The sequence below is a fragment of the Mchenga conophoros genome, linkage group LG9, assembly GCF_057382185.1.
Source record: "Mchenga conophoros isolate Kocher_MC1m ecotype Shallow Benthic linkage group LG9, M_conophoros_male_GT1.1, whole genome shotgun sequence".
NCBI classification, from domain to species: domain Eukaryota; kingdom Metazoa; phylum Chordata; class Actinopteri; order Cichliformes; family Cichlidae; genus Mchenga; species Mchenga conophoros.
In genome coordinates this window covers 10,651,384-10,663,606 of record NC_140534.1, presented here as the reverse complement: position 1 = coordinate 10,663,606, position 12,223 = coordinate 10,651,384, and the positions used below count along the sequence as shown (strand labels likewise).

The 12,223-nt window shown below is 43.7% G+C and overlaps 1 protein-coding gene and 1 long non-coding RNA gene across 5 annotated transcripts; both read right to left on the bottom strand.

The window, feature by feature from the left end:
• Positions 1-2,705: 2,705 nt before the first annotated feature.
• LOC146566775 (leucine-rich repeat-containing protein 31-like) lies at positions 2,706-7,389 on the bottom strand. Of its 4 annotated transcripts, none has more exons than XM_085286402.1 (6): positions 7,232-7,389; positions 6,850-6,962; positions 6,001-6,103; positions 5,511-5,675; positions 5,239-5,394; positions 2,706-4,965 (listed from the first exon to the last, which is right to left on the bottom strand). In XM_085286402.1, the coding sequence occupies exons 3-6, from the start codon at positions 6,053-6,055 to the stop codon at positions 4,508-4,510; spliced, it is 834 nt and encodes a 277-aa protein (XP_085142528.1). In that variant the 5' UTR covers positions 6,056-6,103; positions 6,850-6,962; positions 7,232-7,389; the 3' UTR covers positions 2,706-4,507. The 4 variants fall into 4 exon arrangements, with proteins under 4 accessions (XP_085142528.1, XP_085142526.1, XP_085142529.1 ...); XM_085286400.1 differs by having other exon boundaries at positions 6,867-6,962; XM_085286403.1 differs by lacking the exon at positions 6,850-6,962.
• A 1,246-nt stretch (positions 7,390-8,635) lies between these two features.
• Positions 8,636-10,164, bottom strand: LOC146566774 (uncharacterized). The gene is made up of 3 exons (XR_014893843.1): positions 10,053-10,164; positions 8,774-8,882; positions 8,636-8,655 (listed from the first exon to the last, which is right to left on the bottom strand). It is a non-coding gene; the product is annotated as an uncharacterized LOC146566774 (long non-coding RNA).
• Positions 10,165-12,223: the final 2,059 nt, after the last annotated feature.

The following is a 12,223-nucleotide window of genomic DNA, read 5'->3' as shown; positions in this document are numbered from 1 at the left end:
CTGCTCCAGCAGGCCGCAGAGAATGGGGGTGAGAGAAGACTCCAAACCTCCCTCCACCCGCTCATTGTAGTGTTGATGCATGTGTGTTCTAAGGTGCATTTAAAACCCAGGAGGGCATGGAGCTACCTGCCAGAGAGCAGCAGGTAAGCGCATAGTCCCTCCTGATAGCCCTCAATGTCTACGTGTATTTAAAATTGAGAGGTGGGCAACGACACCAGGGGTGGGGTGTACATGTATCGTGTATCCATGTATCCATGTATTGTGCCCACCCCCAAGATCCTATATGTATGTGTAATGAGAGTGTGAGTAATGTGAATGTCTAAGTTGTGGGATAAAATTGAGGCAGAGGCAGCCAGAAGGGGACAGAGGGGGGGTAGCCTCCTCTGCACCCTGGTGACACCCCCATACTCCGCGCCCCGCCAGGGAAAGGGGGCCCAGGCCCATCCAGACCGGGGCCCAGTGCAGCAGCGCCTCCCGGCCCCACAGAGCCCGGGACAGTCCACCCAACCCCACCACAGAGAAAACTGCACCCACCCCACCATCCACTCATCTTCCAGACTACATAAGACAATAGACGCCCAGGCTGAGATCTTCCTCCACCTCTCCTGTATCTCCCCCTCCTGCAGAGAGAGTTCCTGAAGAGCGGAAAGCTCCAGAGAGTTGCAGCATGGCCTGGAGGTGTCACTATCACAATCTGCGGGGAGTATGATCATTTGTTATGAAAAAAGAAGACCCAAATGCAGACTCACAGGCTGGCAAGGATAAACTAAAGGCAGCCTGTTTATTTTGGACGGAGAGAATGATATGAAATATCTGACAGGGAACTGAGAAACTCAGAAACCTATACTGGGGGATAACACTAGGAAACATGACCAGTGAAGCTGGGTGACGAAAGGAGAAGATTAAACAATAAACACACAGGACGGTTATTAGGGAAGAGGAGACGGCAGGGACAAATCAGGAGTAACGAGACAGTTACAGCAAAACTCAACATAACCAACAAAATAAAATAGGAAGCACGTGTTTTGATCGCTGGCTCCAGTCTGCATGCTGAAGCTTCCTTTGGTTACAAGATACAGAACCAACGTTAGTGTGAATGAGACTATGAGAATGTTATATAGCATTTGCTCCACTTTGAATTCAGTTTGAAGAAGTAAAGAGACAAACAAACTTAAAAGAGACCATAGGATTAAAAAAACACAGACACCGCAAAAGGACGAAACACGGGCAAGAAGCAAAGTAAACAGAAAAGGAAGCAAGGAAATAGAAAGATAAGATCCACATGAATAGAATAGACAAAATATGAGTGCTTCAAGCAAACTGTGCAGGAATAAAATATAAATAGCGAACAGCAGAAATAAATAACAAATGGGGGAAAATATGTAGGATGAACAGGAACAAAGACACTGGAGAACAAAGTGGTGAGGGTTACTCAGACCACCATTAACTGATTAAATACATGGGAACTGGCAAAGTGAGACGCGGTCACAGAGAGTGACAAGGTACAAGGCGCACAAAAAGAGGGACTGGCAAAATTAGACGTCTATCAGAAGTACAGAATACAGAGACAGACAGGCAGACAGTGAAACAAACATGGAGACAAAACCTGCTACACACAGAGACAACACTAACACGGCCTGAACATGAAAGGAAACAAATTTAGACCAGCAACTAAGAGGAAGCACTAATTTGGAAGGGAAATAATACCAGACATATGGTGCACTCTGAATATCACCAGTCTGTTGCAAAGCTAACAGAGAGACAGACAAGCATTCACACCTACAGCTAATTTAAAGATACCACTTCAGCGTCACAGCTGGGTCCTTCTCTGTGTTATAAACGACACAGAGAAGGCCCCAGCTGTGACGCCACAGTAGTTCATTTGTTGACTGATACATCGATGTAGTCTCTCAGGAACGAGGGCGAAATGCCACCGACCGCCTGTCTGTTTTCAGGGCTGTATTTGAAGCCATGCTCCAATCAGGCAAAGTTTTAAGTGTTGCACATTTCGATGGGTTTCTTTCAGCTGACATAGTTTCCATTTGGGTCATGTGGTGTTAGATACCCCAGCGTGTGGTCATAGGGTGAAGAGCCCGGACGATTAGGTGGATTTTAGGTGTGGTGTAAAAATGACGCTGCAACTTTAAAAACGTTGTTGCTTTAAGGATTAACGTACAACCATACTTGGGCTGAGTTTGACACTGGTTCTCTTCAGTAATTAAAATAGCTTTAACACATGATAAGATCAAATGTCAGCTACACTGTGACAGTCAAGGGGCCACACTCAGATATATTTATTCGCTTGTTCTCTTTGTGTGATAAGAGTTTCCATCTGAATTTAACCCCTGTGTGGGGCTGATCTTTCATTTCATTTTATTTCAAGCTCAGATTCTTTGCCTTTGGCACATTTTCTGTGACGAGACTTCAAACCATTCCCACCGTCCTTATTAATCAACATGGTGAAGTGATTCTTCGCAAGGTGATGGGATAGGAAGAGTTTCAGAAAATGAGGCCTTTTGTCTTTATTGGAGAGGTCAGTGCAGACAGGACGGATGGGGGGAAGGCGAGGGGGGAATGACACACAGGAAACGGTGTTGGTCAGACCCAAAGACAGGCGTGGGCAGTGAGGACTCTCACCTTCAGACTCACTGTCTAATCAGTCTGACAGTGAGTCTGAAGACAGAGCAACCCAACACACGTTACTATGTTCATCATCATCATCATTGTTTATTTATATAGCACTTTAAAAACACACAAGGCTGACCAAACTGCTGAACAATAGAAACATAATAGATACCATAAGAATAATAAATACGATACAATAATAAACATAGCGAAAAACAATAAAATACAAGTCAGTCAACCACTGAGTCAAAAGCCAGTGAATAAAAATGCTTTTTCAATCTGGATTTAAAAACCAGCACTGATGTCGATTGCCTAATGTGAAGAGGAAGATTATTCCAAAGCTTAGGAGCCACGATAGAGAACGCTCGGTCTCCTCTCAGTTTCAGCCGTGATTTGGGGACTGAGAGCAACAGCTGCTCAGCTGACCGGAGCGAACGAGTGGGGACATAGGGCTTCAGCAGGTGCCAGACCATTTAAAGATTTAAAAACCAATAAAAGAACTTGAAAATGAATCCTAAATTCAATTGGAAGCCAGTGCAGGGAGGCCAAGAGTGATGTTATCACTAAGCAGGACATTAAATCAAATTAATGAGACACCAAAACAAGAGCTGGAGCCCAAGACAGCCATGAAGTCACAGTGTACACAAATACACAAGAAACACAGAAACCAGCTGGGTGGATGTGGCTCGGGAACCTTCTGTTACCTTGAACGTCGGTGTTTTGAACGCTGGCTGCTCCAGTCTGCTTGTATTTGTCCAAGATTTCCCCTCATATCTTGGTTATGGTTATTTTTTCTTTTATTAAACTGATCACACTCCTGTTCATGAATAGAAAAAAACCCCATCAGTGTATTTTCACTTAAACAAGCAGCTGTTTTTTTTGCATTAAAGTTATATAAAAATGTAACAGTGCAAATTCCTCGCTGACAGTTTAACCAAAAGGCATTTCCAGTGGAAAGTAGCCGACATATTCTCAGCATAACCATGTATAATATCCACAAAACCTGAGAAGGTTGGAGAGAAGGTAGGCGAACTCTGCTGGGATCTGCGTTTAACAAAGTGTCTAAAGACGAAACAAAGAAATCTTTCTGTAAATGTTCAGATGCACAGACTGGACTGAAAAAGAGTGAAAAAGCAGCTAACGTCCAAAAATAAGAAAACTTTGAAAGAACTCCAAAAAAACCTGGAGAACTTTTGCTCAAAAAACAGTTTTGTTTTTTTTAAATTACAAGGCAATCTGACAAAATGTCATCAAATGAGACTCAAGACTTCTGCAGGTCTCTGCCATGACTCAATTTTTTTTTCTTAACGGCAGAAACAATTGTTCCTTTTTTACTTTGTTTCTATTTTCTCTTCTTGTTTTTATCTGTTGAACAACAAACAACATTCATGCTGATTCACATAATATCCTGTCTCTAATCTCTGGGATTTCCTCGTAGCTCTTTGATGCAAAGAACATCCATCAAACGCTCCAGCTTGTGCTCAACATCATCGTGAACGGTGAAGGTACTCTGACGAGAAAATACTCAGTCGACCTTTTGGTTGATTTGTTAAAGAACCCCAAAATAGCTGATTACCTAACAAGGTATGCAGATAATTCACAGCTCTTTTCCTGAATAGCTGCTTTAAAACTCTGCTGAAAGCCTTTGTCCATTTCCAGGTATCCCCACTTCTCGGCATGTGTGTCTCAAGTGTTAGGACTGCTGCATTGGAAAGACCCAGACCCTGCAGCCAAGGTGAGAGACGACAAATATGATAACCCACACCAGCTGTGCTTAACTCTGTAAGTTCCCAGTATTCCCTGAAACCATCACGTGTGACACAGTTTACATCAGACGTGATGCAGCTGACCTCAACACTGACCTTCTTGTGGTAACAGAGACTTAAAAAAATAATAATAAAGCAACAAAGTGGGTCGCTCTTTGACAGTAAATTCCAGTGCGGTCCGCTCCAATCTCCTCAGGCTGACTCTCTTCTAGGCTCTCCTGACTGTTCCCTTTACATGCTGATGATGTGTCTTGTAAATCTGGATCCCTTTCCAGCAGGACGCTCCTCTTTTTCAGACAGTACCTGAGCTGCTCTCTCTCCTGACAGTCAGCTGTCCACCTCTGCATGGCCAGTCGAGCCAGCGCCGGCATTTGAGGCAGAGCTCGGAGCAGAGCGGGCAGCCAGGCTGAGCACGGAGCAGAGGTTGAAGGTCGCAAACTGACATCCACGTCTTCCAGAGAGCCCAGACCTCCTGCTGCAAACAGACTGCACCAACCGTTGTCTCCCACCAAGCTGTTGTAGGACAGATCCAGTGCACGGAGTGAGGAGAGACAGCCCCGTCTGCACACGGCAGCTGCACAGAGGAAGAGGACCCATTGATAACTGATCACTTTATGCCTGTTCACTTTACTGTTTTGTTCACAATGTTTCTGATGGAGACAAAAATAACACCGAATAGTTTCATTGTTTTGTTTTATACGACAGCTACAGATGCTGGCAGCATGAAATAAATGAAAGAAATATCAATTTCCTTCAGGCTTTACTTGTCTTAATATACATTTATGCAGCCTAATGATCCACTACAGACCAAAAAAGAAAAAGTATAATGTCATTGTGTGTTAGTTACCCAGATGTTGCATGTCATCAGTGGTGAGCTCGCAGCTGCAAAGACGGAGCTCGCTGACGACTGATGGCTGCAGAGCATCCAGCAGGAGCGCCAAGTGACCGCCAACCACTTTACACCAGGAAATATCCACCGTGCGCAGATAGGACACCGCCAGGGCTGATGCATAAACACAAAGTTTTCACCATTTCAGGCTAGAGGGTGGAAGAGGTATTCGGGGAGAATGACTTGAAGGAAAACTTCTATAAATAAACAAGTGTGTGTGTGTGTGTTACCCAGAGCAGTGAAGGACTCGTTGCTCATGTAGCAGCTGTTGAATGGCAGCCTCCTCATTTGTGTCGCAGGGAGGGCGGAGACCAGCAGGTGGACCACACCTCCCACTTCCTTATTGGATGACACATCAAGCTCGGTCAGTGCAGTGAGAGAGGGCAGCACCTGGACTGAAAAACAACGAGTCACATGACTGCTGCAGCGAGCATGCGATTAGTGTCCGGCGTGTGAGATTGGTAGCAACTGACTCAGAGCCTCTAGATCATCTCGCGTGAGGCAACACAGGTGGAGGTCGAGTCTCTCCAGGTGTGTGACGTGAGCCAGGTGAAAGGTGAGGCGGCTCAGTCCACCAGCTAGAAGCAGCTTTACAGTATATTAATCAGAACAATGCTGCTCTCTAATGTATCTTGGTAAAGCGCAGAAAAATCTAATGTTTTATATGATACAGTGTGATTTCAGTAACATATCATAATGGAGGCTTCAGCAAGTACTTACGAAGGAAATCTTTCCTCTGCTCTTCAGTTAGTTCATCAAATACCTCCCAAAACATCTGTATGGTGGGGTGGCGGTCATGATATCTCCAACCATAACTTGTGTTCTGAAAACAGTGAAAATGACTGTTATAATCATAGAGTTTGTAAGGTCAGGCATACACTATGTTGCCAAAAGTATTCCCTAACACATCCAAATCATTCAATTAATGTGTTCCAATCACTTCCATGGACACAGGTGTATTAAATCAAGCACCTAGGCATGCAGACTACTTCTACAAACATGTGTGAAAGGACGAGTCGCTCTCAGGAACTGAATGAATTCCAGCATGGTAATGTGATAGGATGCACCAGTGCAACAAGTCCAGTCATGAAATTTCCTCGCTATTAAATATTCCATAGTCAGCTGTTAGTGATATTATAACAAAGTGGAAGTAATTGGAAATGACAGCTAGTCAGCTGATGCTAAGGCTCATAGTGCACTTAAGTCACCAATATCTGCAGTCTGCTGTTGTTACAGATGTCCAAACTTCATTGGTTTCCATGGCTGAGCAGCTGCATCCCAGCCTTACACTGACAAACACAATGCAAAGCGTCAGATGGAGTGATTTAAGCATCTCAACACTGGACTCTAAAGCAGTGGAGATGTGTTTACTGGAGTGACGAATCACACTTCTCTGACTGGCAATCCGATGGATGTGTCAGGGTTTGGTGGTTGCCAGAAGTACTTGTCTGACTGCACTGTGCCAAGTGTAAAGTGTGGGCATGTGTGCACATGGCTGGGCACCAGTGCACAATACAAGGTCCATAAAGACATGGATGAGTGAGTTTGGTGTAGAAGAACTGGACTAGCCTGCACAGAGTCCTGACCTCAACCTGATAGAACATCTTTGGGATGAATTAGAGCAGCAACTGTGAGCCAGGCCTTCTCCTCCAACGTCAGTGTCTGACACCATAAATGCACCTCTGGAAGAATAGTCAAAAAATTCCCATAAACACACCTAAACCTTGTGGAAAGCTTTCCCAGAAGAGTGGAAGCAGTTATAGCTGCGAAGGGTGGGCTGACTATTATATTATACTATCATACAAAAGTCTGGATTAAGACTGAGATGTGACTCAAGGTCATATTTGTGTTAAAGCAGCCGACTGAATGCTTTTGACAGTATGCAGTACACAGTTATTGTGCTACAGGACAGCTGTGAAACTACAGCCTGTGTCTGTTTGGCTGACTGTACCTGTTTGAACTTTTCCCAGTCATGCACGTCCTGGCCGACCAGCACTCCCTGCAGCTCCTCTGGTCGAAACAGCCTCACCAAATCCTGCTCACACACCAGGAAGAAGCCTCGCTTGAACTCCTGGAACAGATTCTCCACTGATGTGTTGAAGGCATGATTCACATAGGCCTCCACAAACTCCTTCCTGTTTAGGAGGGAAAATGTTAAATTAGCAAACATTTCACAGAGACAAAGGTGCTGCAGATGAACCTCACAAACACTTCATGTTTTATATTTACCTCATATTAAGACCTACTAAGGACCTGATTGTTTTTAATTATGTCCTGATACATAAAACCTGAGAGCTCACATAACTGCATATGCTCAGAATAGACAGCACACATGGATACAAATTACTGCCTTGCAGCAGCAATCTTCAGACCATCACTATGAGCTCCATACAAGGTTACACTGTTCCTGTTATTAACAGCAGGGGGCACTATCAGCCACAGACTGGGAGCCAGATATGCTCTGCTGGTGCCTCATTGTTACAGAGGAAAGACTCTATAGTGAGAAACAGCTGAGGGGGAAACACTGATCTGGAAACGTCTGAGTGTTACAGAGGATATACATAGCACTGTGGTTCAGTGTCACACAATCACAAACAAATACAGCAAAGTACTAAAAAGGGTGTTGCCTCCAAAGATTGCTTTTACTGGTTTGGAGCTTAGGAGGCTTAATAACAACAGGCATGAATGAAGACAGATCAGAACAGCTGTTTGATCACAGCATCCAGTACCAACACAATCATCCACACTCAAGAGCCTGTTGGCTTCAGAGTCAGCAGCTGAATGTCTAAAATATCAAATGTCATTTTTGGTCCATCAGCTACAGCATGAACTGCTTAAAGTGAGAAGCAGCCTGAAGCCCGACAGATTCATCTTTCCAGACTGAAAATATCTCAGAGTGAACAGAGTGGTGCGTTTTCAGGGTGATCTCACAAAGTCAAATCCCTTTAATGATGTTCTGTCCTGTCTTCCTCTATCAAAAGCACACAAACACTATAAAACATTGTTTCGGTGCTTTGGGGTTTTGTTTTCTACACAGAGGTATAGCACGACTAGACCCTAAAGGCAGGCTGCTCACCTACAACCAGCTCACGAACATCTTTCCAATGGAGCTCGCTGCCTTTCTCGTGGATGAGGGTCACTGTGATCCTCCGCTGGATCCCCTGCAGCAAACATAACAGGAGCTCAGGATCACAGTGAGCACAGCTAGAGCAACATTACGCTTTAAAAGAAGATATTCAACTGTGTACAAAGGAAGCAGTTACCACTGTGTGAGTAATAAGGAAACAACATGTGCACCAATCCTGTACCTGGTGCAGCAGGTAGGTACCATGACAGGGCAGGCCTCCACTGTGATCCACGATGGCTGGGATGTACCTGTGCATGGAGGGAGGAGGTGACACAACATCCCAACTTATAATATTCTTCCTGGAGATCATTTTTATGGTTCCTTTAAAGCTTGTGCGTGAATATAACACTCCAGGTGGATACTCACTCTCCAGTGGGCTCCAGCTCGCTGATCTCAAACCAGACCAGCAGGTCGTACTTGCTGACACACTGACCCAGGTTGGATTTGGTGATGGTGTTCAACTTGGAGGCTGCAACTGGCACACACACACACACACACGCACACACACACACACACACACGCACACACACACACACGCACGCACGCACGCACGCACGCACGCACGCACACACACACACACGCACGCACACACACACACACACACACACGCACGCACGCACACACACACGCACGCACGCACGCACGCACACGCACGCACGCACGCACACACGCACGCACGCACGCACACGCACACACACACACACACTCAACGTTAACAAGTGGGAATTTTTCTGGATTTAAGAGAAGGTGAATAAAAGTGAGCAGTATTTACTACATGCTTTGGGTGACTAAATGGAGGATGGATAGGTGACATGAAAACACTACTGACCCTTTATACTGAGCCAATAGCTCACACACTTCTATTAAATCTGTCTAAAGAGCCAGTAATCACAGAGGATAGATACTGGAAGAAAACTGAAATGTTAGGAGGAACTAAATCACACATTACAACACCAGTGGCAGCACCCTGCTGTCTCACACATCGGGATCACGGTCCTGTTGAAGCGGGATAATTGCTAAAGCTCACAGTTGCATTCCTCTATACTCAATATGATGGAAAAAAACTATTTTAACAAACAATTAAAAAATGAACAAGTAAAAGATCTACTATAGCCAAAAGAAGACCATTTACAGACTATAGCCCTGTGAACAAGTATTTGCCTCCTTTCTGATTTCCTATCTTATTCCATATTTGTCACACTTACACCTTTCACATCAATACATTTATAACATTAGACAACAATGTCTAATATTCAACAGCAGTTTTCAAGGGCAAAACGCTATCCAAACATACTTGGTCCTATATGAAAAAGTAATCACACAGAAAACCTGATACCTTGTGTGTCACCTCTGACACCAACAACTACAGCAAGCGTTTGGTGCTAGAGGTCACATTTGGACTCTGGACCTCTGTGGAGTGTGCACATGATCTCATTACTGTCTAAAAATCCAAGGAGTGCTGAATCATTGAAAAATACACAGTAACAGGTGTGTAGCATCGCTAACTAGGTAGCAACAAGCCTCTAACACAGTGTGTATGCTAGCGGCTAATCTAGCAAACAAATGAACAGAGTGCTTTTAGCTGTTGCACAAGGATAAGATGATAAACTGTGTGTCTTTTTTATAATGACCTGCTTCAATTTACCTTAATCCAAGGAGTGCTCAGTGTGGGTAAATCTGCCATGAGCAGATAAAGTGGATGAGTGGGACTAGGTAGGTGTGCCGAAAACAGGCAACAAAGCTGATGCTGAAGAGTGTGCTGAGAACATAGTGGCGCCGCCAGCAGGTTTCCGGCTAGCAGGAAGACTTTGGCGCAGTAACACCTCCAACATTGGCAGTCCCATTTTGTGAAAGCCAATAAAAAAATAGCTAGGTTTCCATGTGTCATTTGTGTGGAACAATGCTGCACAACAAGCTAAATAGATTTAAAAAAACGAAAAAAAAAATTGTTGAACAACAGAAGATAAATGTCCTTTTTTTCTATTTCCAACTGGCCGGCTGTGTGGTGCGCAGCCTTAAGAGGCCAGCATTCAGACCCCAGAGTTTAACGGCCAAGTTCGAGTCTCTGACGGTCGGTCTGCTATAGCGGGGTAGGCCGAGCGAAAGACGAAGCTCCGGGCTCCTCCTTTTTTTCGTTTCTCTTTTTTTCATTCACATTTATTTACATTTATTTAGATATCAAGCTGCAAGTAAAAGCTCAGGGAAACACTTTTAAGGCGCCCTTTAAGGTACCCTATATATGTCCTTTCACATCTTATCACTTCATACAGTGCTATGGACCAGTCTACACCTGCTACTTTCTGCACAAGCTTTTATCACACAAGACCCGCTGTTTACAGGTAAGAAACACAGTGTCAGTAATGTTAAAGTGGCTGTGTGGAGTAGCACAACCACTGCTAATATAACACTTTTCACATGCATTTCTACATATTACAGTGTCTTTTACTGTCTTTATGGTGCTAGCTTAAAGTCATGCTGTAAATGTTAGCTTGTAGTCAAACATATTCCGACCATGTTAGGACAGAAATATTGGCTTCTATCATGACTAGTTAACAGAGATGTTAACTGCCCACGCGTTACTGTAATCCGATTACTTTTTTCAAGTAACGTGACACACTGTTTACAGCAACACTGTTTACAGCAACAATACTGCACAACAAGCTAAATAGATTTAAAAAAACGAAAAAAATTGTTGAACAACAGAAGATAAATGTCCTTTTTTTCTATTTTCTTCTGGCCGGCTGTGTGGTGCGCAGCGTTAAGAGGCCAGCATTCAGACCCCAGAGTTTAACGGCCAAGTTCGAGTCTCTGACGGTCGGTCTGCTATATCGGGGTAGGCCGAGCGAAAGACGAAGCTCCGGGCTCCTCCTTTTTCCAGCTTTTTTTTTTTCATTCACATTTACACTGAAGCTGTGTTCACATTCATCCTTTAATCATGACAAAACGTGAGGAATCACACTGAGGTGAGACCTTGACAACAGACAAATCAGAAGCCGACACCAATGATAAGAAAGAAATTCATTTACAGACACTGAAAAAGCAGTTTAAGGTTCTAGATCTGGATGATTACAACACATCATTATTTATTTAAAGCAACCCAAAATGCACAAATGACTATAACCAAGTACATCCTGTGATTCAGCAGCTGATGGAACCAACTTTAGCAGCAAAAACTTGAGTTAATCATTTTTCATTAGTGTTTCACAGCCAGAGATGGGCAGTAACGCGGGGTAAAGCGTTACTGTAATCCAATTACTTTTTTCAATTAACGAGTAATGTAAGGGGATTACTATTGCAAAAAAGGTAATTAGATTACTGTTACTTTCCCGTAAGCACGCTGCGTTACTGCGTTACTGAAAAATTTTTGGCCAGAGTGCCTCATGACAATAACAGCTGTGTGCAGATCAAGAATGGATAATCTATGGAGGAGTGCAGAGAGAGTATGACCGTGCAGCGTTTAAAGCGTGGAAGTACTGAGCTTACTTTGAGTTTGATTCCGTAAAAAGTGACAAAAACTTTTAGAAACTTCTTTTTACAGCGAAAAAACCCTTAACTTCAGAGCAAGCACCGAGTACGCTACTACGGGATTGGAAATTCACAGAGAGACTCGCGGATTCTTCCACAAATTTCTTCTAGTCAGGATGTTGCATATAATTTAATTTTTGCTTGATGCATAAAGTAAAAAGATTCAAACTAATAAAACAAGTTTTAAAAACAGACTTTTCCATTTGATTACATTTTGTATGATGGATGATGCAGAAAAAGTAGAATTGGGCTGAAAGATCTATTGCGTTATTACCTATTCAGGTCATAAAT

Bases quoted from the DNA above. Each gene is read 5' to 3' on its own strand.
- LOC146566775 (XM_085286400.1), bottom strand. The intron at 5,676-6,000 runs GTAAGTACTTGC...GTTGTTTTTCAG, and splicing joins GCAGAGGAAAGATTTCCTTC to TCCAGGTGCTGCCCTCTCTC. The intron at 5,395-5,510 runs GTAACACACACA...TTTATGCATCAG, and splicing joins CGAGTCCTTCACTGCTCTGG to CCCTGGCGGTGTCCTATCTG.